Genomic DNA, 27,962 nt, shown 5'->3' on the forward strand with positions numbered 1-27,962 from the left:
CGATCGGACTCCTTCCGACGTCGATCACGAGCTATATCGCTCGTACAAAGACGTCGTTTAGATCAGCAGAATATGGACTGGTCCGGCGCTTCACATGTTGTTCTTCGTAGCCTCTTCGGAGATCCAAGACCTGCCGCACATGGACCGTACACGCCTGCTCCAGTCTCGCTCGCGGTCAAAGTGACATCGGTATGTCTTATATGTCCAAATAAGGTCGAAACATCGCTCACAATACCGTAGGTCTGCTTGAATCTGATCACACTGCCTATCCTCGGCGCCTGTCTGACCCGGAGTATGTAGTGCAACACAATGTGCACTCGTGAATTTCCTGCTGAAATTATGTGTAGGAGTGGAGCGAATACAGCAATGGAGACGCCTCCCGGTATCAGCTTGGCTATTATTGCTGATTTACACGGACTCGCTGCTATTCATCTTTGTGACGGTCGTCCTGAAAGACATTGGCTTCAACACATCTCCAAACATCTGCGATGGTGCCATATTGTTATGTGCGAGCGAAGCTATTTCATGACTGCTTGGGTCCAAAATCTGACGAAGTCCAGGTCTCGTATGCTACATGAGCACAAAAGTGCTGATCTATTGCTTCCTCGTTGAGCGATCAGTGAGTTTTGACTCCAGCACAATTGCACTCAGGTCGAGAGCGCGACGACTGACGTGATGTGCACAGTGGATTGTACGAGGTTGCCTTCAGAAACGATCGGAGTCCAAGCTGTATCTCTTCAACTGCTTTGGCATGTTGCTGCCATACACGATCGCGGTCGTACTGAACTTCGTCTGGTAGTTTCTCGCGTTTCTGAAGAGCACCAATGAATGAATGCTGACCTGCAAACCAGGAGAATCGCCTTCATTGACACGAAGGGAAACTGTATTGTCGGCATGGAGATACGAGCTCTGATGCCACTGATCACCTTCGAAGTGTGAGTGGAACGCCCATATTTCCTATGGCTTTGGACACCATAACTGACCACATTGCGAAGTGTTGTCAACATATACCTCAATATCCTGTTCATCATCCCACTTCGAAGTGAGTGCTCCTTCGGCCAGTCTCATTGTGTCATGATCAGCTGACCATTTGTGATAGAGATGTATTCGTATCGGCGCGGAAACGGCAACATGAGAAGGCTGGCCCTTCGGACGTTCGTTGGAAGCTGTGCAACTCTGTTCTCAAGTGTTGTGAACCTCACGGTGCTGATGTCTGTTGGTGGCGAGCCAGCGTGGATGTGTCTGATGCTTTGCAATGCAGACAGTAAGTTGCGTTCGATCCACTGAGCTTGTACGCTGATACTGATCTTTGCAGTACTTTTCTGCGTCCTCGTACTGCACTGGGTGACAAGCTTCGACGGTGGCGGCGGGACCAATAAGTCAAGTTGCTCTCACCCTTCACACGATCCTCTAGCACCATCAGTCGTATCCGCGTTAAGGGTTCCCGAAACCACATTGCAACGACGCAAACACTTCTTCTCGTGCTCGTGTGAGGACTCCGACTTCCCCGAGGGTTCTTGGCGTGCGAATCCGTGGGACGTTGGAGGACTGGCGCAGCCTACTTCTGTATTGGACGATCCCAACGCCACCAACGGGGCCGATCCACTGCAAAGCCGGATTGGGAACAAGGAGAAAATTGAAGAGAAGCCAGAGGGGCACGTCGAAATGACGAGAGTCATCAGCGACGTGAGCGACGCTTCGCAAGATATGGAAATTCGACCTGTAAGAAACGAGCCAGCACAAGGGTAGGCATGAATAAGAATTTGCTTGTTGGGATTTACGTATATGAAGCTAGCAGTTGCGCTCTTCCAATCCGCAATTCTGGCAGCGAAGCGAGGGACCCAGTCCACTATACTTCAACACATGACAAGGCCTTGCCGTGGTCAGAGAGATATGCACTAAACTGCACAGTACCACCCACACCGAACTCATGCGCGAGGTCCGCTAGATCACCGAGCTTGATGCCGACCGGGTAGTCTGTGGTGTTCGTGCCCCATTCGCAGCTGCAGTCGAAGGCAGCCATCGGACTAACGTCCTGCCTCAATCGAGAGGCATTTCTTTTCACTGGAAAATCCCTACTTTTCCCATCAATGTGCATTCGGATGCTTTGCAGATAGGCAGTGGTCAAAAGCATGTTCCTCCAGCTTCCGTCTTGCTTCCACTTCCCGCTGAGTAGCTCCTGACTGTCGACTTGGACAAGGACATAACGCAATCTCCGCTTGGCTACGATAGCACTGTAGCACCAACGCATCTCGATCGTTCGGAAGAGACTGGGCATTGGATTCGGCCAACTGGAAGTTTCAGAAAACTCATCAAGAGTCATGAGGAAGTTCGTTCTTATCCTTGGATTTCCGATGATTATATCCCTGAAAGCCACACACACTTTTTGTGACACCAAAAGATCTCTGGGGGCTACACTAAGCAATATTTGCTCCAGGAGCTCGTAGATATGGGCGACTTTGTGTCCAGCTCCAAGTTTGGATCCCTCTACCTGATTCTCCTCGCTCTCGTCGTGCTTGTACATGATCGTACGTGTAATTGCTGGACCATTGGTCGAAGGACCCTGGAGTTCATTCATCTTGTCAGATCCAGTCTCGACGGGACGCACACCAAGTTGCTCCAAACCCCGTCCAAGTCTTGCTTCCTTCTTGGCTTGTCCCTCTTCTTCGGACCAGCCCTTGGAACTCCCTTCAGCCCCAACCAAGCCTGCGAAACCAGTTGTCGTGCGGAGTGGATCACAGGACCGAGGTATATGGTCTTGAGCGCATCTGCATGGGTTCTCTTCATGTCGCCGGGAGTCCTCGGTAGATGCCGCTTGGTGGTTGCTTGGTTGGAGGATGATAGCCGTTACTTCGCTGTAAGGTTCTTGCCGTACATGCGTTCTTTCCGGCTGGGCTGGTCACGGTAGTGAAAAATGCCTTTGAGGGCAATAAGAATGCCAAAGGTTAGGACAATACCGATTTCGTATGGGCTTCCTCTTTGAGTGAGGGGAGACATGTGGGCCGAGAAGAAAGATGTATTGGTGTGTATGGTCTTATACGGTGGAAGGCGTCGGACCTGAGTCAGAAATGATGCAGTGGCAGCGGCAGAAGTGGTGGAGCTTTGCTCATACGTTGCAGGTCGGTGAGGTGTTACAGATTGTAGCTGGTCGCAGACTGAATACGTAGTACCCGCGAGCGTATAAAACCACAGAAATGTATGTGCTGGCATCGACGATCCGTTTGTGATGAGTCGAAGATCGTGGTGGAAATGCGCCAAGAACGTATCGGCTGAAACAACACTCTGAATGTTGGACGGACAGGGGTTGTTGCGCTGGAAAGCTTGCAAGCGCAAACATGAGGCTGGCCAGCAGTCGACGTTGTTGCTAGGATCTCGATGATTCCAGTCGGTTCGCGGGTGTGCTCCCGAATCCCAGCACGAAAAACGACTATTCACTTCTCCGATCGATTCACATATGGATCAGGATATGATACGTTCAGTAGATGTTCTCTTTCCGGAGTACTCGCTGACGGAAAGGCTGTTTGCACAGCACTGGCAATGATAAATCATACCGTAGCCAGTCGGTTGCATCTGAAGTAGAGACAGTCGTAAGTCCCGCTCCTCAAAGCTGCTTGGGCCCACGTCAATGCATCAGGAGGATTGTATGAGTCCGCTCTGAAGCTTTAGTTTGTCATCGAGAAGCTCGACATTCCCCGTCTATACCTCCCGCCAATTGCCATGTACGGGCTTTCTTCCAATGCCTCCGCCAGGAGTCAGTGCATCCGGAGGGCTCGTGGGGCTAGCGACTTCCGACCTATACGAGGGCGGAGCTGTGTTGGTCTCATAAAGCTTGGGTTGCGCATAGCTAGCGGTTTGCGCCTGAGTTCCTGAATGGTACTCATTTGTCGGCGATGTATAAGACTGCGAGTAGCCAGGCGCCTGCGCCTGCGCTGGAGAATAGTAATTGTTCGCCTGAGGCGGGTAGGATACTGGAGATGCTTGCCGTTCGGTATGGAGCGGGCTTTGGTACGCTGCCGGCGCGGTTGGGTTTCGATCATAGCCAGAGGCCTGGAAAGGCTCTGAAACATTATTGTAGGAGTTCTGTGTGCCATAAGGCGAGTCTTCGTGTGCCCGAGCGTCGGGATAGTAGCCTGCAGCACCACGCTGGCTGCTATATGGGCTTGTAGTCTGCTGACGCTGCTGATCGTAATCGTGATATGGTTGCGCATGCATGTTTGCGTGGCTGGCGCTCATGGCTCCCATGGCTCCAGTCGAGACGAAGTCGTGTGGATGCGACTGCCCTTGAATACCACCCTCATAGCCCAAACTCGCAGTCGAACCTACCTCCTGTCCGCGGTAGCCGGCCAAGGTGGAAGTTGACAGCGACTCCTGCCCTGTATTATATCTGGGGTTCTGGTTCAACAGTCGCTCAGTCTGAGCTTGAGTCTTGACGGGAGATGTTACGACTCGAGGCTCTGGCTTCTCCATCTTTTCCAATTCCACATCGTCGTCGTGATGTTCAATCCGCCGGCTGCTGGCGTTCTTCCAGCTCGGCATCTCAGGTAGCGAATCTTCGTGGACCTTCTGGCTGGACGATTCAAAGGTAGCGGTCTGCGCGAAACTCGGATTGCCTCGATAGCCTGCGCCGCCGCTGGCGAAGTAAGGATTGTGCATGGGAGGATGAGGCTGATACTGATTCTGATACGGTGTTGGCGGCGCCTGTTCATATCCTCTCTCTCCTCGCCCCCGGGGCGATGGGCAACATCGATTAAAGCACGAGCAGCATGCGCAGCAGCACTCCACGCCGCAGCATAGACATCGCGCAATGCATAGAACAATAGAGAGGACGATGAGGCCGCCGACAACGATGCCGATGATGACGGGCCACTTGCAGTAGGCCTTGGACATGCACCCGTCCCAACTGGACAAGGTGTTTTTGACGCTGGCGACACTGTCCGCAATGTCTCTTGCCTGGACGTCCATGCTGCTTCGCCTCGTGCTCGGTCCTGAATACGGCGGCGTGTCGTCCGTGTCGCGTCGCGGTCGCAGGCTTGGCGCGTCGGGGATCGTTCAGCGGCAGGTGCGTCGCGAGGTATCGGCCAGCGATGGTGTCGCGATCACATGTGTACTCGGATGGACTGGCGGCGAAGAGGAAGAGGGCGGAGCGGAGAGAGGGAACGAGCGGCGTGAAGTTGGCGACAGTGTGTAGATGATCTGGCAATGAGGCTGAGTGAGGTGCATGGGTGCTTTCGCTTGCAGTAGTTAGCCTCGAGGGGGTGGAATGACCCTGTCGATCACTCTCATGGTGCGACAACCGCTCGCAGCAAATCATCATCAACAACAACACCTCTCAAACTCGCTGGCCTCACATGCTTCGTACATTCGCCGCTGAGGGCATACCCGCTCCGCCATGCCATCGCACACCGCACCGCTACCTCTCCGCCGCCATTTCCGCCCGGCGGTCTGCATACAATGCGTGAGTTGTGGCTGCACCATCTCGTTCTAGACACCGCCGTCGTGCTCGGCATATACTAGACCATGCCCTCGCACCCAAGTGTCCGCCGCTCCTGGTGCTTATCCTCGTCCTCTCATCTCTTGCGGTAGCCGGCAGAACGGCCACAATGGGTGCTGCTTCCGACTCCAGCAGGCCGCACGAATCGTCACTCCAGGACTATCTGCTCACCAACAAGGCAAATTGGAACGAGCGTGCAACCCTCCACGCGGTGTCCAAAGACTACGATGCGGCGCGACTGGTCAGTGATGCATCAGCAATTTCAGATGTTGTCTCGTTTGACCTACCACTCCTCGGCGACATCTCCGGTTATGATTGCGTTCACTTGCAGTGCCATATTGGAACCGATACTCTCTCGCTAGTACGCCTCGGCGCCAAGAGCGTTGTTGGTCTTGACTTCTCGACTGCAGCAGTGAGGGAAGCCCAGGATATTGCCAACAGAGCAGGTTTTGAGCAAGCGAAGCTCAAATACGTCGAGGCCGATGCCTATCATGCTGTGTCAGTCCTGGGGGCAGGAGCTTTCGATATGGTGTTCACGGGCATCGGCGCGATATGTTGGCTTCCTTCGATTCGACAATGGGCTCAGCAAGTGAGCGGACTTCTCAAGCCAGGAGGCAGACTCTTCATTCGCGAAGGCCACCCTGTAGTCTGGAGCATCGACGAAACCATACTCGATGCACGTGGCCCAGTCATCACCTATCCCTACTTCGAAACTACGAAGCCGGTAGAAAGCGAGAGCGAGGATACTTACGTAGATACTGACGGCAAGAAGCTTACGAGCACGAAGAGTGTAAGCTGGAACCACGGTATCGGAGAGGTAAGGAAGACCTAGCGCATCGCCCGTGCTCCATCGTTCTGCGTTGCAGTGACCCATTGTTGACTCCACAGCTTCGGTCCTTCAACTTGGCGCGTGAAAGCTGACATCTTGTAGATTTTGACTGCCCTCCTAGAAGTCGGCATGGAGATCACTGGGTTCGTTGAGCATAAGACCATTCCTTGGGTTGCCTTTCCTGGCAAGATGGAGAAGGACACGAAACGTGGAGAATGGAAGTTGATCGAAGGCGAAGATAACGTTCCCCTCAGCTACACGCTACAAGCGAAGAAGAAATAGAAGCACGAGAAATATCATCAAGACAGGAACAATCTGCTGCTTGGCCTTCTGCTCATTGATACCCTGCGCTTTCCTGCAGAAGCCACAGCTGATGATGCTCAATCGCGCCCCACCAGCTCGCTTGGTTTTGTTCGACCCACACTGCTTATTCATAGCTGTATCTCATGCCGTGTACAGAGCTATGCCTGTTTTGGGATGTGGTCTCATCTGCTATGCATGAACGTGGGATTCAAGCTGGGCACTACACAACAGAGACAAGAGCTGAAGTCCCCACGATCGCCTCCAAAATAGAGCAGAATGGACGATCATAACGGTGACAGAAACTAATGCAGATCGAGCAATTGAATCACGGGTCGGGCACAGTGCTCTTCGGAGCCCTTGGAATCAGATGGACTGTCAAAGCCCATATCCGAAAGCAACGCCGCAGACAGCTCCACAAACCATAGTCACCACCAACAACGGCGCGGGCCATGGCCCGACCAAGCCAACAAGCTTTCAGTTTGTGAATTTTACTCACATCGACAATATGCACGACCAGGCCACCCTTCGCCGTATTCGTCGACACGCCATGAAGGACATTGGTTTCCAGCGACGTCGGCCCAAGAAGAAGCGGAACATCTCGATTCAATTGGAGTACATCGAAGATCTCACGTCTTCCATGACTTCAGGTCACGATTCCGGATATGCATCGCCCCTATTACTGAGTCCGGCCCCTGCTATTGGCGGCGGATCGATACACGCCTTCTTCCATCTTCCGATCGAGCTTGACGACATTGGCAAAGGCTTATTGGCCAATATCTGGACTTCGGATTATAGCATCAGTTGCCAGAGCGCTCATCGGCCGGATTGGTTCATGACAGGAATAGCCGATGAGGCGACATTTTACCAAGTGCTCGCCAACTCTGAATTATATTTTGAAGTGCTTTGTAGCCCTCAACGCTCCCAGGTGGGGCAAGAGACATCTCTAAGTATGTATTATCATCAGAAAGCGGTGACACTGCAACGACAACGTCTCGAAAATGTGTTCAAGACGAAGGTGACCGAAGCGATGTTGGGTACAGCAGCGAGCTTGTTACTGTATGCTGAGATGTCAGGAAACGCCGACTGGTGGTTACCACAGCAGAAAGGCATGCTAGAAATGGTTCGAGCTTTCGAAGGTGGACTAGCAGCCCTAGACCGAAACAGACCGCTGAGGGCCGCCTGCAGCTGGGCGGAACTGCGCGGAGCTTTCGTACTGGACCTGTCATGTGGTTTGCCACTGCCATCGTGGTGGCAGGAGGAGTATGACAGGGGCATCAATGGCGACCATGGTCCTGTGATATTGTGGGCCGCTGAAGATCCAGGGCTGCGCGAGGAATTCTTCAAGGTCTTCGGTCATGTGCCACAGTGGCTCGAAACTCTTGATGCGGTTGCGACTCTGGCAGGTGTGGTCAGCTCAAGGTTACAGAAGGCTCCCGGCATACGTCAACAACAAGACGACATACTACTGTGGACCGATGTTGTTGCTCATCGACTTCTCTGCCTTCGTGCGAACGATACTACATTGTCACTCGACGATAACCAACGATCGATACTCGAAGCTTGTCGTCTGACATTTCTCATCTTCATTGCGGTCGTCTATCGATGCCTAGGCGCTCATCCTTACAATACCACAATTCTGATTCAAAAGCAACAGCAACGTCTTCTTCGCTCGCAATCCGTCGACTGGGGTGGCCTGGGCAAGCTTCTGGTGTGGATGGAGCTCATAGCATCTCTGGAAGGCGCAAGTTTCGATGTGATGCATGTGCCGAAAGACACACTACAGCAGTGGTTACTCGAACAACAGCTGGGGCTCACGAAATTGCTGTCTCACAGTTTTAATCTGGCCAGTGTGAAGCAGGTTCTCTGGTTGCCAGAACTATTCGATCTCAAAGTAACGGCGTTTGTCAAAGGCGAGTGGCATAGCGAATGGATTAAGAAGTGCTGAATTGTCCGTTCTCATTTTCATAATGACGTTCTTAATTATAATTTCTGTCGCACAGAGAACCTGCTACTGGAGCCGTTCCATTCGAAATACAATCGCAGACCAACACCATGCGTTCCTCATTCGTTGAAAGTGGCTGGCCATCAGTCGTCAATCGTGCAGCAAAGTCTCTTTGATCCGGTTATCTCGCCGTTTTAATGGTCGTGCACTCCGTAAACTCATGACAGATCGTCTCCTGTCTCAGTGACATCCCCCTCTACCGCGGCACCCTGGCCTTCGCCCTCTCTCAAAGTTTTAGGTGTTCCAAGGTTGGCCTGGAAGCTCCACCAGCAGTTCGGCGCTTGCAGGACATACTGCATCATTGAAACCCTGAAGCGATTTCTATAGTCCTTGGGACTAGTGATGGTCGGCTTGTTCTTGCCACGATCCTTGATCCAGCTTTCAAGCTTTTTGTCCCATGTGTAAGTGCGTATGCAATCGATGATACCAACAACGAGTTCCTTGCGAATATCGTCGAACCCAGCCATGAGACTGTAGTCCATCACGTTCTGTTTGCACAACCAGAGAGTGTCGTTGAATACCGAGGCCTGAAGGAGTTTTCGACTGTGCTCCCGAACAAACAGTGGGGACTCAAAGATGGTTTCGACCAGATTCTCGTCCAGTAGTACTTCATCTGCTTGGCCTGTGGACTCAATCTTGCGGTTCCGCATGCTGCCCTTTAGATCGAATCGGCGATTCGGATTTCGTTCATAAAAGAGGTTCTCCATCACGAGAAGATAGTAAGAAAAGTCGACTCCAGTCGCTGGGTTGCGAATATTCACCTGGAAAAGACCGAACATTTTGGCAATCACACTTGGGACCCCATGAAATAGTGTATAGCTCATGAAATTGAAGTAGTCTGGTGCAAATTTTGTGAAGGCCTTCAGCTCGACCTCTTGCAAGCTCTTGATGATGAAGCGGCTGTCCAATGTCCGAAGGAAGAGCGATTTCGTTTTACCACCCTTTGAGTCAAATTTCAAACAGCGAGACATTGACTCCATAAAGCGATCGGCCACACCGCATCTGCGTCGCAGCGCATCAAATGATTCGGCGTAAAAGATCTTGCAACTTGCCTTCACTTGTCCGTGCGCGAACGAGTATTTCATGTGCGTCGCTGTATCACCTAGCAGACTGGCCTCAATGTCTGCCCGCTGCCCCTCTTCCCTTGACAAGTTTGCGATACTCGCAGTACTCGCAGTATGTGCGTGACCATGCTTCGACAAGGGTTGGCGATTTGGCGCGTTGCGGAAGCCCTTCTCTTTGGCGCGGTAGTCTGCGCAGGCAAGTGATAGCGCAATCACTGACGAAGGCTCATCTTCACGCACAATGATGTCCGAGTCCTCAAAGACGTGCTCGGTCGCGTGCAAGGGGTATTCCAGGTTCGTCCAGCCTGACGCAGAGCGCTTGGACCAGAATTCAGAGAGGTATTTGAACCACTGTGTCTTTCTCTGCTCGCCAATCTGCAGTTCTGGTCCTAAATCGTGAAGATCAGGTCCACTAGTCGAAGGCGACTGGAGTGAGGAAGAAGGATCGGAGACATCTCTTGAGCGCGATCTTGTGTTCTCGTTGTCACTCGCTTCATCATCTCCATCGACGGCAGTCTCGCCACTCATACTAGGAGCCTCGCCCTCGTGATATTCGGCTTGGTCGTCGCTTCTGTTGCCATGTTCATCGAGTTCGGCGCCTGAAACATCTTCGGGCTGATTCTGCGCCACCATCTCATCCATCTCTTGCCGAGCGGCCCTTTGATGTGCTTGACTAAGCTCGCCATCGTCTTTCAGACTCGGCGGTCTTTCGCCCACCGCATCGACCGCGTTCTGATAGACTTCCACAACAGGCCTGCTGCTTGCGAGGGGGTTTGCTCTCGCTTGACGACTTCGCATCGCTCTTTGACGGCGCTCTTTCAGCCGTTCTTTTTCAAACTCGCGAGACATCTGCTCAAAGTGCCTTGCTAAAGCCGAAACTGTGGTGGGGCCGTTTTCCTCCTGCTTGATGGGAACAGACCGCGGAATGAGGGATGGCACAATCTTGCCGGCCTTATTGGCAAGCCGTGCGACACCCAGCCTCTCGTTCAGCCGTTTCTCGGCGGCAAGTGCATCGCTGTGGCTGAGTTGCTCTTGAGCAGTGGCCACAGCATCTATACTCTGAGAGTTGATAGCTGCATCGGCACTCAGGCGATGAGCGTGGGCAGGATGTCCAGGCTGCGACTTTGCCCTCAGGAAGGGCGGAGGAACGGGTTTCGGCGAGGGGCTAGGGCTTGCGTCCCGCTTCTTCTGCTGTAGGTCTGCCAGTCTAGGGATCTTGGTTTCGGGGATTTCATCGGTACCGGCTGCCACCTTGTTGTTTCTGATCTGCTCAATCCTCTCCAAGAGTCCTGAACTCAGCGGTTTGGGCTGGGTGGCAAATGGCTCGTCTTGTTGTTGGGCTTGATCAAGATGTGTCTCAGGACTGCGCCTTGGCGACAACTCGTCCAGCGTATCGCCCACGAGCACAGGCGGTGGCGATTGACTTGGAACAGCGAGATCTAGATGCTTGACATCTTCGCGTTCCACAGCTTCTTCTTGCTCTTGCCTTGGTGTAGGAGACCTTGTGAGCTCAGGACCAAGCCCGTGTTCGTGATTTACCAAGTGTCGCAACCCCTCATCCTCATCAGCAGCAGCCCTGTGCTCTTGCATCGCACTCGAAAGCACATGCTGCGCTTTCTCGCTCAGAAATTCGTCCTTTATTTGTGATTTCCCCTTCCGGGACACGTCGATGCCATCCTCAGTGTCACTTCCTGTTTCAGATCCAATCATGTTGCGAATCGGCTGAGATTCGAGAAACATCTTCTTCATTTGATCGGCTGCGATCTTGCGTATGTCGGCCTCCGAAGGGAAATATTTCTCCTCAAACCTCGCAAACTCATCATCCCAGGCGATGGCCTTTTCGTCCATGAATCGTAGTGCTCGATTCAGTGGTATCAGCTCATAGTAACGGGACTTTGCATACTTGAGCTGCAATTTCTCTTTGAGCTCCTGTTCATCAGCCTCAAGCCTGCTTCTGAGCTCGTCGACGAGTGCCGACGCAGCTTCTGCAGTCTTTTCATTGAGGTTGTCCACTGTGATCGTGTTCAATCGCTGCCGTACAGAATCGGTGAACGCTTGTAGTCTTTCTTCGCAATGTAGGTACTGTTCATTTTTGACTGTCAGGTCTGCTTCCACTTTCCACGTCACCTGCGCCTTCGGTACGATGACGTCGTATATATCAATAGGATCATACTGAACGCGTACGACAGTGTCTAGGAAGCCGAAGCATCTCAGGAAGTCTCGGTGGATGTCATGCTTGCAAAGACCAGCGCGAGGATGGAGATGGCTGCTCCAAAAGCTCAACTCAAGATACTTCGCAAATGAATACTTCCACGTGTGCGAACTCATCTGAGTGACCGTCGTTTCGTGCCGGCAAAGGCGACAAGTCGACCACATGAGAATCGTGTCGTGCATTCCGCGGACCTTGGCCATTTGGCGTTGCGTAGAGATTGTCAGCTGCCCGTAGCCATGCACGTACTGCCTATGGTGGTCGGACATTGGTTTTCCGCATTCCGTGCAAGGCTTACTGGCCTCGTGGCACATTTCCTGAACGTACTGCCCGAGCGTAAGGTCATCGTCGTAATCTGGATCAGTCCGGTTGTATGAAGCGTAGAAGCCGAGCCCAAGTAGTTCTGGACCGGTGCAGGGTGCACTGGTGATGCTTGACACTGTTGAGTACAGCACCACTATCTTCTGATGTGAGAAAGGGTCGAATGGATCGACCTCACCATTCTGGAAGGTGTCCCACTGCCTTTCCTGAACCTGGAATGTCTGCTCGGCCTTTTGCAGCTGAGCTTCGTGCACTGCGTGAAGATATTCGCGCACAGCTTTTGGCTGGTCCTTGGATGCCGGGGCATTGACCATGTCAGGTTTCACGAGGCTGAAGTTCTCTATGATATCCCGATCGGCCTTTTCGTCATTAGGCTCGTCTTCGTCCTCATCTGCGGCTGCATACTGATCTCGTAGTATCTTGTACGTGGCAAGTCTACGCTCTAGGTCGCGCAACTGAGTCAGCAGGTAAGGTTGCATGAAGACCACAAAAGGCGACGCTGAGAGAACGCGCCTACGGGATTCTTGCTCTTGCTCTTCATATTTGAAATGCAATTTCGCGTTGCCCTTCTCAATCTCGTGCTGCAAAGTCTCATTAATAGTCGACTGACGCTCTTCGGACGCCACAGCACTGGTGCTCGGGTGGTCATATGTGCCATTCTGGTTATCAACAGTCCGTGGTATAGACACGAACTCATCTCGCATTAACGAATTCTCCAGCTTGAGATTGTAGGCCACGTAGCACATGAACTCAGCGATGCGTTTGATCTTCCGTAAGGTCTTCGTATCCGCTCCTCGTAGTATGACTGTACAGCCAAGGTCAGGTTGACAGCCGGACAGAAATATGTAAGTCTTGCGCACGGAATCCGTCAGATATGTTTTGACATCGAAGCTGTCGCACCGTCCCAAGCTGTCCGGATTCATCATAGTGAGCTTGTCGACAGACTTGACAGGGGCTGTCATTGTCACGCGGGCAATAGCCGCAAGCACAGACTCTTTGATGTTGTACGCAACTGTGATACCCTCTTGTTCAAGCATCAGTAAAGCTTTGCCCGATACATGCTTTTGCACCAGCAGAACATCTGGCTTCAATTGGGCAATACGCTTGACAAGATTCTTCAAGTATTCCGTTTCCTGCGCTAATATTGGCTCGAGACTCATAAAATGTGCCTCGTGCCTAGCGTACTCAATCGAGAAATTGACGATCAAGATTCTGGGGTCTGTCAAGGTGCGAGACATTGACTTCAGAGCAATGTTCTTACTGAACACAATGCCGGAAACATATCCAGTATCTTTCGGTCTGCCGCCCGGGATTTTCTTGAGTTTGATGTAATGCCTGATGTCCATGTCGTCGCCTGCTTGCACATCTGGCTCAACATCGTTTGTGCACTGCATCAGAACGGGCAGAAGTGCTTGCTGCCACGCATGGACATGGGCAACGCGGGCATCTTTCAAAAGCTGCGCTAGTAATTTCCTGACATGCTCATCGCTCGCAGGGTATAGTTCAAGATCGTCTGTGGGTCGGTTCTGCTGCAGAGCTGGACTGCGCGTGACTTTCGCATGTGTGATCTGGCCAGAGGGTGTGCTTGGTCGTGTCTTCATTTGCGCAGCGTCCGCTGAGGCAAAATGGTTGCTCTGCCTTCGTCGCGGCGAAGCATGGACTGCAGATCCATCGCTGAGATGGCGACTACGTGGTCGCGGCAATGCAGCTTTGACCCCATCCCCCTTGAGACCTTGTATGCTTGAGCCCGGTGCTGTGCGTTTATCGGTGCCTCGAGAGCGACCTTTCCGAATAGCAGAAGTGAATAGACCGGTAAATCCTAGTCTATCGCGTTCTCCCGGCGAGGGTGAAGGGCCTTCTAGCGCTGTCATCAGGCTCTGGTGTTGCCCATCGTCAGAGCCCTCATCAGAGAGGAAGTCTGCGAGGTCTGGATCGATGATATTGTCCTTGTGAAAAGTGGGAAGCTGGCGTTTCTCGGCGTCCTCCGTGCTGCCTTGGTGAAAAGGACCTCTTTCGATGTCGACGCTTGAGCGAATCAGTCGGCTACTGGGGTGATGCTTGGAATGTCGTCGACGGTGGCTCGAGGAGCGTGGCCGGCGGCTCAGCGATATCAGAGAATGGGATGAGCTCGGCCGTGCCAGCGTACGAGAATCGTCGAACTCGAGAATGGCAGAACGTCGTTTGGCCTCGCGATTGCGGCGAGAAACAGGTATTCCTATGGATGGTGTCATGACTTCCGTGTCGGTTCTACTGAACGTCGCTCCATCGAACCTCCCGTCTGTGTCGTTGAGATTTGTGTTGTGAGTTTGTCCAAGAGGGCTGCGTGTAATATCGTCGCGATCCTCATCGGTGAAGACTGTAGAGTCGTCATCACTGCCCAGGATCATACTCTCGCAAGGCTTGCACAGCCGAACGTCGCTGACTTGACCAAATTGACGACCTGGATGAAGGGAGGTACACTTGGCATCAAAAATTTGTCCACATGTTCTACAGTGATGTTTGCGACGGAAAGTGGAGAAGCTTTGCCCGCAAGAAAAGCAAACTTTGGCCCCTTCGTCCTGCATCCAAAACCTCTTGTCGAGTACACGACGCTTCGGGTGCAGGGATTGCGACTGAGTAGAGCTACCGGCCGGCTTCAGAGTTGATCTTTTGCGTGACAGCCCAGCGTTCAGATTTGCTACTGGCTCCAGACGGGGTTTGTGGTAGGACTCGTGGCGGGAGCTTGGAGCAGAGCTTCCTTCGCTGCCATCCATCGTGGATGAAGCGCGCGAGGGATCGAAACCTGGAAGATGAGAGACACCTACGCGTGGCAATGGTGGCCTTTGTGGCTTTTGAGACTCAACAGACGGAAGCTCAGCCTTCCTTGCAGCGTCTGTCGGCAACGGCTGAGAGGTAGCCGGGAACAAGGCCTCAGACTCATCAACGTAATCGGAGTCATCGATGGCCTCTTCCAGATCGTCTCGCAATTGCGCGGAACTAATCTGCTTGGACGTCGTGTTCGTGAGTGAGGTCTCGTGGTGTGAGAGAACTCGAGCTAGTGCGTCCGTGCCTTCAGCACTTCGATCGCCGTTTGCCCACGCGTTTCTTGCCTTCTCGACGTCCTCTTTCGTGGGAGCCTCTCCATCTGGTTTGGGTTTGGCTTGTGCCGGTGGCAATTTCGTCGCGTCGACAGCCGTCTCACGTTGGTCTCGCGGGCCAGCAACGGGCACAGGCTGGGCATCGGCAGTGGGCACGTGAAGCTGTGGTGCGGCGGGCTTACCTTCGCTGACGTCTTTGCTGGGAACGGTGCGCATTTGTGGAGAGGGTGAGGCACTGTCGTTGGCAGGTGGTAGCTGGTCTGACACTGTCTTCTTCCCGTTCACCTCCTTTGTTCGTGAACGTGTGGTCTGCAGAGAGGATGTGGCAGACAGTGTCGATCCGGCGTCCACAGACTCGATGCTCTTGGGCACACTTTTGCCGGTATCCTTCACGCTGCTACTCGAACCACCAGCTACCGTCTGTCGAAGCCTATTGTACATGCCTGTGATGCCGTTGCTGACCAGCTCTTTGGCGCCGCCGGTCTTACCCTCCCCATCGAAGTCGTGAAAGCTAGTGAGGCCATCGGACCTGCTCGCTGTCGTGTGGATCTCGTCGAGAGCTTGAGCAAGCGTCTCTTTATCGACGCCCTTCTTGGATGAGATGGATGCCAGCGAGCCTCTCCGCGACCTGCTGCTCGCGAGAAACGGCACGAGCGGGCTCGATGGAGCGGGCGAGTTGCTGGACTCGTTGATCGCCATGCTGGCGAAAGCGTGTCGCGTGCAAGGTGCTGAGCATCGCGGGCGACGGGTGTGGTCAAGGCGGAGTCATCTGTTGCCCACGTGGCTCAGCGTGAGCGGTCTGCATCCGGAGACGGCGCGACTGGTGTCGAGGTCGTGAAGCCATGACGAACGTTCGAGGCAGCTGCGGCAGGGATTGTGGGCCGGAACGCGCGCCACTGCCGGAGCTCACAACAAGCGCGTCCACGGCGACATGGGCGACTTCACTTTCGACTTTGACCTTCACGGCATGCTGTCCAACCACAAAACACGTCAAGCACTGTCGTCGCTAACATCACCATCGCCTCCGTAATCTGACTACGCTTCCTGTGACTGCGATGTCATTAAGCGCACAACGTCATTCAGCAGAATATGGCGCCGAAATTACCTGAGCCCTGGCTGGCGAATTTCCTTACAGCTGAACTCAGCGCCGTCATTGAATGGAAGCAGCAGACTTTGAGTGGAATCAAGCCAGACCCGGAGACGCAGAGTCGGTTCAGTGATGATGGCAGCAATTTCCGGAGCGAAGTCGCGTCGCCTTCCTCCAACACTCTGGTTCAACTGGTAGAGGTCCTTTCTTCCGAGGACGTCGTCACTGCCTACATCTCAGATGGCAGTTGGAAGGTGAAGGCGCGTCTCTCCGAGGAAGCCGTGGCGACATTCGAAGAGGATAGCGGATCGCCTATCACCACTGAAGTCAGCGGCGACCTAATTCGCCTGGAGAAATTCACAGTGGTTAGCACGCCATTTGGACCTGCAGACGGTTTCGTGCAATTGCACATTGACGAAATCGAGTATCACACACTGCGACGCACGATACTAGGAGTCCCACATCCTGTGGAGGTCTTGTATGATATTCGGACGCTCATTGAAAGCACCAAATCGCTCCGACTACCGGGAACTGCTTCTCGCGATGCCCAGAAACATGCACGGAATGACCCAACACCTACTGCAGCGTCTCCCAAGACATCGAAGCGTTCAGCTGCTCAGGAGCCACAGACAACACCGGCCAAGAAAGCCAACAGAACATTGGTTTCGAGCAAACGTAAGTCGCAGGGGCCCACATTGGGCAAAGATGGTTTCGAGGTGCAGAGTGGTGTCAATCTCCACGGTCCTGTTCAGGCTGTCACGCATGACGCTGATGGCAGTCCTCCTGGCCCAAAGACCATTAATCCAAGGCTCACGGAGCTGCTCCCAGCGAAGAGACCAGCGCTTCCTCCGAAGTCTCTAGCGACAGTGGAAATCACACCACAAACACAACTACCAACGACTCAACTTCCAGAAAGAGCGTTGGTAAGAACTTCGCCTTCGCGGACTGCCATTGGACGTAGTAGGCCGGATCACCGACAGCATCCTGACAGCTCGACCGTGGTTTCTGAAACTCCTTTGAAGTCTGCTGGCCGCAAAAAGGCACCGCACCAAGATGATGCCCCTATCGCTCACACACCGTCCGATGCAGTGCCTCCCAGCGGAACATTACAGTCCACGCCGCGGGGAAAATATATTGCAACTAATGCATCGCTCTTTGCATATGCAAGAAGAAAGATACCTCACGACCAGCGTAAGCTGCTTGATGATCCTGCGTCTTGGCTGCCATCACTGCCAGGTAGACAATTTCCCGCCCCCAACGTGCCCATGGCGCTTCTAACGAGATGGAATCACGAGGCTGAAGCTGGTGCTGCTGCTGCTTCCACATCGCAGCTCTCTGCCGATGCACTTCATCAGAAACCTGCTTCCCTGTCCGGGGCACTGGCCGACTCTGATTCAAGTTCTGAGCATTCCGATGGTACAGCGCAAGACTTCACGCCTTCTCCTAGCAAGAATTGGCAAGCGCGACAGGCCGCTGTTCCATCTGCGACTTGGGTGGACAGCAGCGTTGAAAGCGATGCGTCCCTCGGCGGATATTCAAGACATCAATCCAGCTCTCCCCATCCGCCTGACGGACTCACCATGCCACCGTCTAGCGCATTGGGAGCAGTGATTCGAGGCACCGCCCAAGATGATAACGAGCTGCAAGTAGCGCCCCCGCGGCCACTGCCATTCCGGAAATCGCCAAAGAAACGACACGGAGAAGCAATTCTTCCGCCTCCACCGAAGCGCCATGCGCTACCGCCGAAGCCTACATTCACTGCGACAGGTTCACCGAGGCATGGAAAAGGATCGGATCAGGACTTCTATGCCGCGGGATGGTCACCACGTGGGACCGCGAATTTGAGCATTTACCCCGAATGTGATCCGGTAACTGGTCTACCGACTCATGTTTCCTCACCATCTTTGCCCCCGGTGCAACGACAACTGTCACAAGGGGTGCGCCCACACGTGTCTCAGCCGTCAACGCCTAGAATTCTTTCCACACAGGGAAAGCTATCGAAAATGCCACCTTCAGGCCCACGCTCCACTGTGCCGCACACCTACCAGGGCACACAGACCCCACGTACGTCTGCTTCGAAAGGTCCAACGTCGTCGTCTGGACTGGCCACGGAGAACAGTGGCGGACCGCACGATCCACCGAGGTCGCAAGCCGGTCCCTCTAACTCTCTTCGTCCTGGATCTCTTCACGGTTCATCACGTCAAGTTTCCAGCCAAAGTGAACAGAAGCCAAGCAGAGGGAACGCCAAACCTGTGAATGGTTCCTCGATCGAACGTTCGACCATTAGAGCATCCTCTGGTCGCCTCCGCGCTGCTCCATCGTCTGCGACCAACGCATCTTCACCGAATGCGAGTCCATGGCGGCCTGAGGCAGTCTCAACGCAATTAAATCTTTCAAATGGTGACGACGACACTGACATCAACCCAGCACACAATACCAAATTCCCCGCCGTCACCCTTTCGATACGCAAAGACTGGTTGAAAGCAAACTACGTTCCGAGCTCAAATGGTCCTTTCAAGCTGCCAAACGTGCTTGAAAAGTACCGGAAGGCTTTACCGCATGACAGTGCCATTGGCATTGAAGATCTGCTTTTAGCTGCGCGATACGCTTTCAGCAAAGATGACATTACGCACAGCATGAGATACCAACCGAAACGTTCGATACCCACTAGCCAACCCGCAGCAGAGTCAAGGCGGTTGCCGTCTGGTAACCGAAACGCCAGACCTCCCGAATTGCCGCGTGATCATCCTGCTTACAAGCATCGCCAAGCGCGGATGCAGTTCATCAATCAAGAAAGACGCAAGGACTACCTGCGTACGAACTACGCACCCTCGAGCAATGGAACGTACGACCTCGACGGCGTGTCCGAACGATACCGGCAAGCATACCCAGAGGACAATCAGGTAACGCTCCAAGAGCTGCTTCTTGCGGCCCGAAATGTTTACGAGGATGCCTTGCATTTTGACACCATCACAGCTGCAACACGTTACACGCCGCGGCTGAATGCAATGGAAACTGCCGGAATACGTCTGACTGAACGACAGACGGGAACCAAGAAACATGGCTATGAACTGCAGAGGATGGCCTGGGTCAAGGACAACTATACCCCTTCTCGCAAAGGTTCGATCACGCTTGCCACCATTCTGGCGCGGTATAGAAACTCTTGTCCCAAGGACGACCGTGTAGAGTACGAGCATATTCTGGTGGCTGCACAAGCTGCGTATCCCACGGAACGCATTACGCCCGGGCTGCCGTGGATGCCAAAGGCCAAAGATCGCAATAGCGAGGACGGAGGTCAGTCACGATCTAGCGACGCAGCGATCCGGCATCATGCTGTCTTGGAATCTACTAGCACGATGGCAGAGTTCTGTGCCGCTTACCTTGCACCTTCGCCAAGCGATGGGAATGCATTTGCAGCAGGCAAGCCAAGAAGGACGAGGCAGATCCATGTAGATGTGCTGAGCTGGGATATCTGACTTGTCAAGGCCTCATAGGTCCATTGGTGTTCAGCACCTTGTCTTATCATCCACCTTGTGTGCTTCTTTAGATTCGGCGCTTATTTGGATCCGCAGCAGGAGCTTCACAAGTTTCTTGTTTGTTAGATTGTGGCATTGATCCTACAAGCATAAGATTGGGACACTTGGATCGACACCTGCATTGCGCCATAATGGGTTCAGAGATGTGGCTAGCATTCAACGTCTAGGCTGCATTGCCCCCTATGTCCTTGAATATCTTGTGCATCAGCCCTTTTTCAAAATTCAACACAGTCTCGTGATTCGTGCCAGGTGCCTGCACCATCTTCACATCGACACATCCTGCCACGCAGTCTTGACCCCAAACTTCTTCAAAATACGCCTTACCGCCAGTGCCGATCATGATATCAGACGTTGCAAAGACAACATGTAGCTCCAGCAAGCGATCTGCATCACTCCTCTGTCGTTCCGCCGCACAGAACTTTCGGACATACTCGCTGTAGTCCTCGCAAACGCCCCAAAGTCCCTTGCCTCCACCCAAACAAAGTCTAGCCTCATCATTCGCACCACTCATACACTCAGCCCAACAATACTTGGCTTGCAGCCCGTCTATCGCAGCAACAGTAGCAGCGTCAGTTCCCCACCTAGCCTGAGCAGTCTCCTCGGAAGTAACCTCAGCCTCACTAGGCGAAGACTGGAAAAGACTAGCACTCGAAGAAATAATCCCGCCAGACCACGAACCAGCTGGAACCAAAGTCCTATTAATGAACCCCACGAGCCCTGACCAGCCAGAGAAAGCAGCATTGGGAAGCTTAGAAGCAAGACTCAACATTGTAACTCCGGAATGTTCTTGCGAAACCCATGGTGCGAGGAGTGCCACGTAGGGTCTCTTGGGATCAAGGATATGTCGAAGATGGTACAAGGTATTCAGTAGATAGATCGTTCCCGCGCTATGCGAAATAAGCGAAACGTAGTTGACGTTCAGATGCTTGAGGAGTTGCGGCACAGTTTCGAGCCAAATGTTGACTCGATCTTCGATGGGTACGTTTGATGAGCCTCCGAAACCGGGTCTGTGTTGTCTTCGTATCAGCTTCGAGCTTAATGAGAAGAAAGTCAAAGGATGCGATTTTGCCTACCGATCAACGCAAATGAACCTGATTTTACTTGATATCGCGAGCTTGTTATAATCCGTGCAGAAGTATCTGCTGCCGAACATGGGACCGACAAATAGTACCACTGGTAGCACATTGTCGTCAAAATTGGTGCTCGTTGCGAATGTTACGCGCAGTTCTTCATGTTTATCGGTCGCGGCCAGCCGGAAACACTGATGATATTTCCTGTCAGCAAGTAGACGTATTGCAGAGTCTAGGGAGGACATGTTTCGGAAGAAGATATCATATCGTACTCTTGGTCAGAAAGGTGTTCGTTGAGTATTCGTCCAAAAGAACGGCTGAGCTACGGAAGGATTCGGTCGATCCTCGATGACCGGATACGCGGATGGCGGGCCTCCCAAACACTCTGCATGCCATGCTTCGTCGCTAATGCTTAACTACTAGATAACAAAGTCCTTGAAACCCTCAAACAAGCCGTCAGCTGATTTTGTAGCCACAGACCAGACTGGCTCGAATCTGTGTAACTCGTCATATGCAGGTATAGCGCCATTAGTGTTGGCATCTGCCCAACTGCACCACGCTCTCCCACGTTGGCCTGTTGCCGCCCCGTCCTTCTCTTTCTTACCATTCTTCACTTCGGGGCCTACCGGCCATGTCACGTTGACTCTGAAGTTCTTGTCCCAATCTCGACTGAACAAAGTCACACGATTGCTGCCTTCGGGCCCGACAGCTCTCTGTAACGGGGATGTAGCGCCTCCTTCTACGGCGACGGCGTTCACTGCGTTTTCGAATTCCAGTCGACAGATTCTCGTGTTCAGGCCTTTCAAGCTGAAGAGAGCGCTATCGCCGTCGTGTGTAACGTTCAAATCAAGCCACTTCTGATAAGGTTTCAGTTGTTTCGTGTGATTGCCTTTCTTCGACGCTTGCAGAGCACCGTATCCATTGGGTACCACGTTGGGCTGAAGGCCATGCCACGAACAACTCACAAGCCCTCTTCGTTTTGCCAATGGGGATGCGTCCTCGCCACACGAGATATGCTGCCCTGCTGCGCTTGGCATTTCAGCCACAACAGTCTGCACGTAGCCGTCCAGCCCAGAAAGAGTGACATTGTTTTCTCCCGAGGTCAAATTCATATGCTGAACAAAGTAGTACTTCATCCGCGCATCTCGAGAGAAGGGGAATGCAAGTAGTGTATAGATCAAGCATCCTGTGAAGACGAGGGTGAGGAACGTCGGGATGTGATAGGTAAAACGATGCAAGAATGGACTGAGTGGTAGCAGCAGAAGAACACCGAGTACTGCCATCAGTAGATATACTGGTAGCACCGCATTACCGTCTGCTGGCGTTTGGTGCGTTGCGGATGTGATCATCAGTGCAATTTGCCCAACAATGATGACATTGATTGGAACAAGAATCAGGAATTGCAGGATCCAGGTGAAGCTGGGCAAAGAAGACGACCAGGCTTGTTCGTCCAGATACGCTTTGTTGAGTAGCGGCTCGTCAACATCATCTGGCACCTCGTCTCGATCTGCTCTGCGGCGACCGAACATGGTAGTAGTACGCTTGTTGGCACGGTCGTCTGAGTGGCTCAGGAGAGATGATCTTTCGGTCGGCTCTTCCGCATCTTCGGTGGCGCCTGCGTTATCGAGCAGCCTACGCGAGGACCTGCTGGCTGGACGAACAGATCCCGAATCAGCCTGTGCGCCAAGTGCAGTCTCAACATATTTCTGCTTGGTCGGCAAGGCAAAGAGCTCCAGGTATGAGATCAAGAGCGCCAGGTGGGCAGAGAAATTGTAGATCACCACAAAATAGCCGCTTGCAATCTGGAATTGGTGCTCGCCAACCGTGGTGAAGACTAAAGCGATCCAGGTTAGTATGTAGAGCCACAAAAGGCAGAACATGCGGTGTAGCGCTGTGGGTCTAATGTTGGCGGCTCCTGCCAACAGCAGCCAGGCGACCGCGGACCAGGCAGACAAGAATGTTGCCCAGACGGCATATTCAGAAGAGTACGCGATGTAGGGGTTGACCTTTGTTAGCAGATATGCTAGCAAGACTGTGATGCCAGTGGCCACAATGAATGCAAACAAGAATCGGAAGAAGCCTCGGCGACCGTGAAGTCGAATCGATTCGTCGTCATCAGAAGAGTGCAAGTAACGCTTGCCGGCCAAGAGGTACCACTTATCGTTTTTGCGCAGTATTACCTCGAGAAGAATGAAGATGATCGGCCCTACGACGAGCAGGGTAACAGACAGGGCGAAGAGCGTGTGCAATTTGCCCACGGCAATGGCGCGACCAAGCAAGTCAAAGTAGAAAGAGTCGCTGCCTTTGCCTGAATCGACTCTGCCGCTCGAATCAGTAGCGCCGTCAAAGTCGTCTGACTGGTCAGAAGTCAACTGTCGCAGTGTCGCGATGGCGGCGCTCAGCATGTGCCAGACACTATCCTTGTTGGTATCACGAGCTCCGTCTTGGTCCGTGTGGTAACGAGCTCGAGGCTCATAGAAGGCGACATCTAAGCCTCGAAGGTTGAGCTCTTCCGTAAACACACTGTAGTCGGTCCCGCTGCGAATGAAGCCTCGCTTGAAGCCATCAGCGCTGACCACCGTACCAAAAGGATACGGGCTTTTTGAGTAGGCTTTCGTGACCTCCGCATCTGTGCTCCGGAATAGAATAGCTCTGCCACCAGCGCCAGCGCCTTCCAAGTTCAAGAATGTGTGGGCGAACGAGGCGACCGGATGATTCACGTAGTTCCTCGCTCCGTATAGCCCATTCTCCTCGCCGTTGTTGAGCAGCGCGACAATGCCTCGCCGTGGCCTGTTGCCCTTCGTGGTGAAATGCGAGATGAGCTGTAGGACCGTCACCACACCAACGCCATCATCAGTGGCGCCGAATCCACTCGCGACAGAGTCATAGTGAGCATTCACTAGGACACCGCTTGGTCCTCTGTAGCTTTCCGTGCTGTTCCACCAGTCGCCTTCATCATCCTCCGTGCCTCGAATGTACACAATCAGGTTCGTGCTCTCGCCGTATAACGTTACTGGTGCATGGGTCCAGTCGTCGAGCGCCGTGAAGTTGGACGTATCGTTGGCAAAGACAGTCACGAGCTGCGGTTCTGTCGTCTGCGATGTAAAGCCATGCTCGGTCGCGTAGACAGTCTTGTGTCCAATCTCATTTTCTTGCAATATGTGGCTGATCCTGTCGAGAAGGAAGTCGCGTGCGTCGTCGTTGGCTCGTGAGCCCCATGGGTGGTAGCTGCTCGAGAGCACGCGCAGGTCGAGCCAAGCTTGATCGATGTCGATGCCCGGAGCAGGCGTGGGCGAGCTCGGAGCGGAGGGCACGGTGGTGTGCACGACGAGGAGGAGGGCGAAGAGGGCGATGTAGATGGCCGACGCCCAGAAGGTGACTTGGCTGGGCAGAAAGGCCAATGGGTTGCGTGATCGCGTGGTGCCCATGCTGCTTCTGCTCTTCCACTGCAGTCCACCTCGTCTACGACAGCACCGAGGATGAGGAGAACAGACGATGCGACACACCTGCTGGAGGCGTAGAGCAAGAGCTATGGTGGGCACGCGCCTGTGGGACTGGGGTCGTCCCGAAGCAAAGGCGTCATCCGGCTGATCACAAGATACCACTGTGTCTGGGATAGGCAGTCTGTGTCTGAGATCATATTGTGCACCCTGCTACGACAACTCTACGCTTTCACGCTTTCTATAAAATGCAACGACTGCTGACGAACGCTGTGCGGCAGACGAAATGCTCTGGGTATCAAAGAACCGATTACTTCATCCCAACACCAAACCAATGCGTTCATGAAGGTCATGTCTGCCGTGTACCACACCACCTCGTAGCTATCATGAACTTTCCCCTCACCTCTCATGTCATTGCTGGTTCTGATAGTCTGGCATCATATTCATGTTCATGGGATTCCATGTCGACTCTGCGCCCCCGAAAAGCCCTTGGATGTCGATGTTAGATAGTGGCGGCTGCTGCCACTGTCCATTCGGCACTTGTGCAAGTGTCGCTGTGGCGCCCGTTGGCGCCCCATTGGTGAAAGGCAGCGCTTGCCTCGCTGGCTGCTGCTGTTGCTGCTGCTGAGGCAAGTAGCCTCTGCCACCGAATGATGGTATGTTGTGGACCGGCGGTTGATGCTGTTGGCGTTGCTGCTCGAGGTACGGCGGGAGTGTATAGAATTGTGCTTCAATGTTCTCAGCCGGATCCCGTGCCGAGCCAACAGGGCTGGATTTGCCCATGTTGCCAAACGCCTGTCGATTCAGGTACGCGGCGTTCTTCGCAAACTGCTGATTGTTCTCAAATGTCGTCAACGGTTGATTGGGATAGATGAATGGCTCATCTGCAGTTGGGAACATCATTGATGATAATTCGGAAAGTTGTGGATTTGCGAAATTCTGCGGCATTGTGTATTGCTGCATGCCGCTGTCCACAGGGTGCGATATGCTTCTGTTGCCCATGGCCGAGTATGCATTCGGATCGAACGATGCGGATGTCGGTGTCTGCGGCCCATAAGACGACCCAACAGACTGTGACCATGAGGCCTCGTACGGCGACGCAGCTCCAGGTGTGCCGCCGCTTCCAGACATGTTGGGGAATGTCGCTCTTTTGACATCCAGAGCAGTCGGACTCGAGACGTCGGGGTGACTCCGCGATGCTGCAGGCCCCTGCTGATATGGACCTTGTTCGTATGCCCTCTTCTTGCTCATCGCCGGATTCTGCTGTCCGTTTCGAAGCCACGCGGGCAGTCGCTCAAACACAATGTTGAGTGTCGCGGTACAACGGTCAGCAGCCATGCTCCGCGAGGATAGTGAAGCGAGGACATCTCTTCCCTCTATCGCATCCTTCATCACTGCTGCAGTGGTAGGATTGTCCGGATTCTCCGCTGCAAAGTATACCAAAGCCAGGATCGAGAAGAAGGTGGTGTACATGATGAACCAGAAAGCACCATTCAGAAGCCCTTTCTGCTTCATCTGCGATGCAATGTGAATAATGTTCCGTGAAACATTCACAAAAGATGCCGCGCACGCATATGCTCTCTGGTCGACGGGCTTCGATCTGCGTTCCATTGCCGTATAGTGCAGGAAGGGTCGATAGAGAAGTACTTGCGCATGGGAGTATGACAGCCGCAGAAGCTGCTGCACCCGAGCATATCGTGGTGGCGCTTCACATGGCGTCAGAATTTGCGGTAGACTCTTCTTCCACTCTTCCAGCTCGCTCTCAATCTCCCGTATGGTGGAAAACAAGACCGAGTAGGACTTGTCCGCAACGCTCTCAGTCTCGGCAAACTTGATGGGATAGATTTTGCGCACAATCTTTTGCAATATCTGTACCAGTCGCGTGTGAGCGTTGAACGCAGTCATGATAGGAACGACGCCCTCTGGCTGCGTAAGTATCCCGTCTTTGGTGATGTATTCATCGTCAACTTCCACCGGGAACTCCTGGTCAATGTCTTCATCACTCAAGGTTTGCGGAAGCCCAAGCATCGCGCCAACGTATATGTCCATCTTTCGAATAATCCAAAACACTCGTTTCCGGGTCTCGGCCTCCACAGGATCGAATCGTCCAGCCGCAGCTCGATGAAGGCCAAGCCGTAATGCCGATCGCAAAGCCACTCCGACGTAGGCATAGCACTGGGACATCTTGGCGGATGATTGCAAGAAGAGAATCATGAATATCACCGCTTGTATTGATGCGAGGTCTCGGCAATCGGCAATGTCCATGAGTTGCCTGGCAGTCTTGAAGTAAGTGAAGCCCTGCTGAATCGCACTTTCGTACCCATCACGATCGACGACAGTCTCATCGTCTTTGCCGAACAAGCTGCCCAAAGCAATGGCACTGTAGAAGAGGGGGAGGAAACGATTGTCTTCGTTGCTGTAATTATCGCTGGGAGTGGCGTACAGGCGCTCGAAGCTCTCCCAGTATGTAGGATGATGGACCATGCGGAGAAGCGCAGCGGCATCATTGATAGCATACACGCTGAGCTGCCGCGCCATCTCCTTGGGCGGAAGTTCGGTACAGATGGACGCGATCTCGCCCATGGGTGATTCTACGATCGATCTGGGTGAGTCAAACACCTGTGACATTGGCCGGTTCTTGACAAAAGGCGTCGCGAAAGTCTCCGGTCCCATGAGGTCTCCCAACTGCTCGCGCATGCGTCGAACGAAACTTAATCCGGATGAATGGCCATGGTAATCCCAATGGCCTGTCTCGTCCATGTCCAGCTGGGCAATTGCACGCACCATGGACTCCAGGTTCGTGTCGGGTTTCTTTTCGCCCGTATCCGAAGGCAGTGTCGACGCTGGTGCTGGTGCTGGTCTCGACGCTCGAGCTTCGTGCACAGCGGCCGTCGGATTGCCCTTCCCTGGAGCGCCAGGAATCCATCCTTGCTGTACGGCCAATTCAATGCCAGGGTCATCGAGATCAAGATTCGGAATCAGTATATGCAGCAGCGTCTCGGCGCGGTGCACTCGATGCTCCAGGTTCTCTACATATGCCGGGGCAGGATTTCTGCGGCGGTTCGAGGGTTGATCATAGCTGCAATCTGCAAACGAGTTAGACGAGGCATCTCACACCAAGACTGCTCAACACGAACCGTAGCTGTACACCGTACAGTGCGTGCACGGCTGCTTTCCGTCGCATTTAATTTTTTTCCTTCGACATTCATCGCAGGCTCGTGTGACGCGGCGACGCTTTTGCATGTGGCCGGGAGCTTTCACGGCTGGCGCGTCTTGCGCGCCGAGACCAGACGGCGATGCTTGTCCCGACTCCGTCTTGACGCCATTCTCTTCGATGGGCGACTCGGCGCCGCTGGCATAGTCGTCGTGGTGTTCGGGCGAAGCATGCGACATGGCCATCGAAAGCGGGTTAGGTTGATCAGAGTAAGAGGGAAAGGCCCGGCATGCAGGGCATTGAGCGCAGGAGCGGGAGCAGAGCGTACAAGAATGTCACAGGCCGGAGTGACGTCCAGTGGTGCACAAACGGCTCTTGG

General features: G+C 53.5%; 9 protein-coding genes across 9 annotated transcripts; 4 read left to right on the top strand and 5 right to left on the bottom strand.

Annotated features, from left to right (window-relative positions):
* Positions 1-72: 72 nt before the first annotated feature.
* RHO25_001010 (uncharacterized protein) lies at positions 73-1,749 on the top strand (the record flags this gene model as incomplete). The annotated part of the gene is made up of 9 exons (XM_023593619.1): positions 73-189; positions 241-292; positions 348-506; positions 561-619; positions 686-795; positions 852-935; positions 996-1,042; positions 1,100-1,264; positions 1,316-1,749. The coding sequence occupies 9 exons, from the start codon at positions 73-75 to the stop codon at positions 1,747-1,749; spliced, it is 1,227 nt and encodes a 408-aa protein (XP_023458585.1).
* Positions 1,750-3,696: 1,947 nt separating this feature from the next.
* On the bottom strand, positions 3,697-4,653 carry RHO25_001011 (uncharacterized protein; the record flags this gene model as incomplete). The annotated part of the gene is made up of 1 exon (XM_023593621.2): positions 3,697-4,653. The coding sequence occupies one exon, from the start codon at positions 4,651-4,653 to the stop codon at positions 3,697-3,699; it is 957 nt and encodes a 318-aa protein (XP_023459167.2).
* A 947-nt stretch (positions 4,654-5,600) lies between these two features.
* RHO25_001012 (uncharacterized protein) lies at positions 5,601-6,602 on the top strand (the record flags this gene model as incomplete). The annotated part of the gene is made up of 2 exons (XM_023593622.2): positions 5,601-6,308; positions 6,423-6,602. 2 exons carry the CDS (start codon positions 5,601-5,603, stop codon positions 6,600-6,602), a joined length of 888 nt encoding a protein of 295 aa, XP_023459168.1.
* Positions 6,603-7,128: 526 nt separating this feature from the next.
* On the top strand, positions 7,129-8,568 carry RHO25_001013 (uncharacterized protein; the record flags this gene model as incomplete). Its single annotated transcript, XM_023593623.1, has 1 exon — positions 7,129-8,568. The coding sequence occupies one exon, from the start codon at positions 7,129-7,131 to the stop codon at positions 8,566-8,568; it is 1,440 nt and encodes a 479-aa protein (XP_023459169.1).
* Positions 8,569-8,783: 215 nt separating this feature from the next.
* Positions 8,784-15,995, bottom strand: RHO25_001014 (uncharacterized protein; the record flags this gene model as incomplete). The annotated part of the gene is made up of 1 exon (XM_023593624.2): positions 8,784-15,995. The coding sequence occupies one exon, from the start codon at positions 15,993-15,995 to the stop codon at positions 8,784-8,786; it is 7,212 nt and encodes a 2,403-aa protein (XP_023459170.1).
* Positions 15,996-16,385: 390 nt separating this feature from the next.
* Positions 16,386-19,859, top strand: RHO25_001015 (uncharacterized protein; the record flags this gene model as incomplete). Its single annotated transcript, XM_023593625.1, has 1 exon — positions 16,386-19,859. The coding sequence occupies one exon, from the start codon at positions 16,386-16,388 to the stop codon at positions 19,857-19,859; it is 3,474 nt and encodes a 1,157-aa protein (XP_023459171.1).
* Positions 19,860-20,082: 223 nt separating this feature from the next.
* Positions 20,083-21,234, bottom strand: RHO25_001016 (uncharacterized protein; the record flags this gene model as incomplete). Its single annotated transcript, XM_023593626.1, has 2 exons — positions 20,083-20,926; positions 20,993-21,234. 2 exons carry the CDS (start codon positions 21,232-21,234, stop codon positions 20,083-20,085), a joined length of 1,086 nt encoding a protein of 361 aa, XP_023459172.1.
* A 174-nt stretch (positions 21,235-21,408) lies between these two features.
* RHO25_001017 (uncharacterized protein) lies at positions 21,409-24,417 on the bottom strand (the record flags this gene model as incomplete). Its single annotated transcript, XM_023593627.2, has 1 exon — positions 21,409-24,417. The coding sequence occupies one exon, from the start codon at positions 24,415-24,417 to the stop codon at positions 21,409-21,411; it is 3,009 nt and encodes a 1,002-aa protein (XP_023459173.1).
* A 423-nt stretch (positions 24,418-24,840) lies between these two features.
* RHO25_001018 (uncharacterized protein) lies at positions 24,841-27,828 on the bottom strand (the record flags this gene model as incomplete). Its single annotated transcript, XM_023593628.2, has 2 exons — positions 24,841-27,515; positions 27,567-27,828. 2 exons carry the CDS (start codon positions 27,826-27,828, stop codon positions 24,841-24,843), a joined length of 2,937 nt encoding a protein of 978 aa, XP_023459174.1.
* Between the last annotated feature and the right edge of the window lie 134 nt (positions 27,829-27,962).

Source organism: Cercospora beticola, chromosome 1 (genome assembly GCF_033473495.1).
Source record: "Cercospora beticola chromosome 1, complete sequence".
NCBI lineage: Eukaryota > Fungi > Ascomycota > Dothideomycetes > Mycosphaerellales > Mycosphaerellaceae > Cercospora > Cercospora beticola.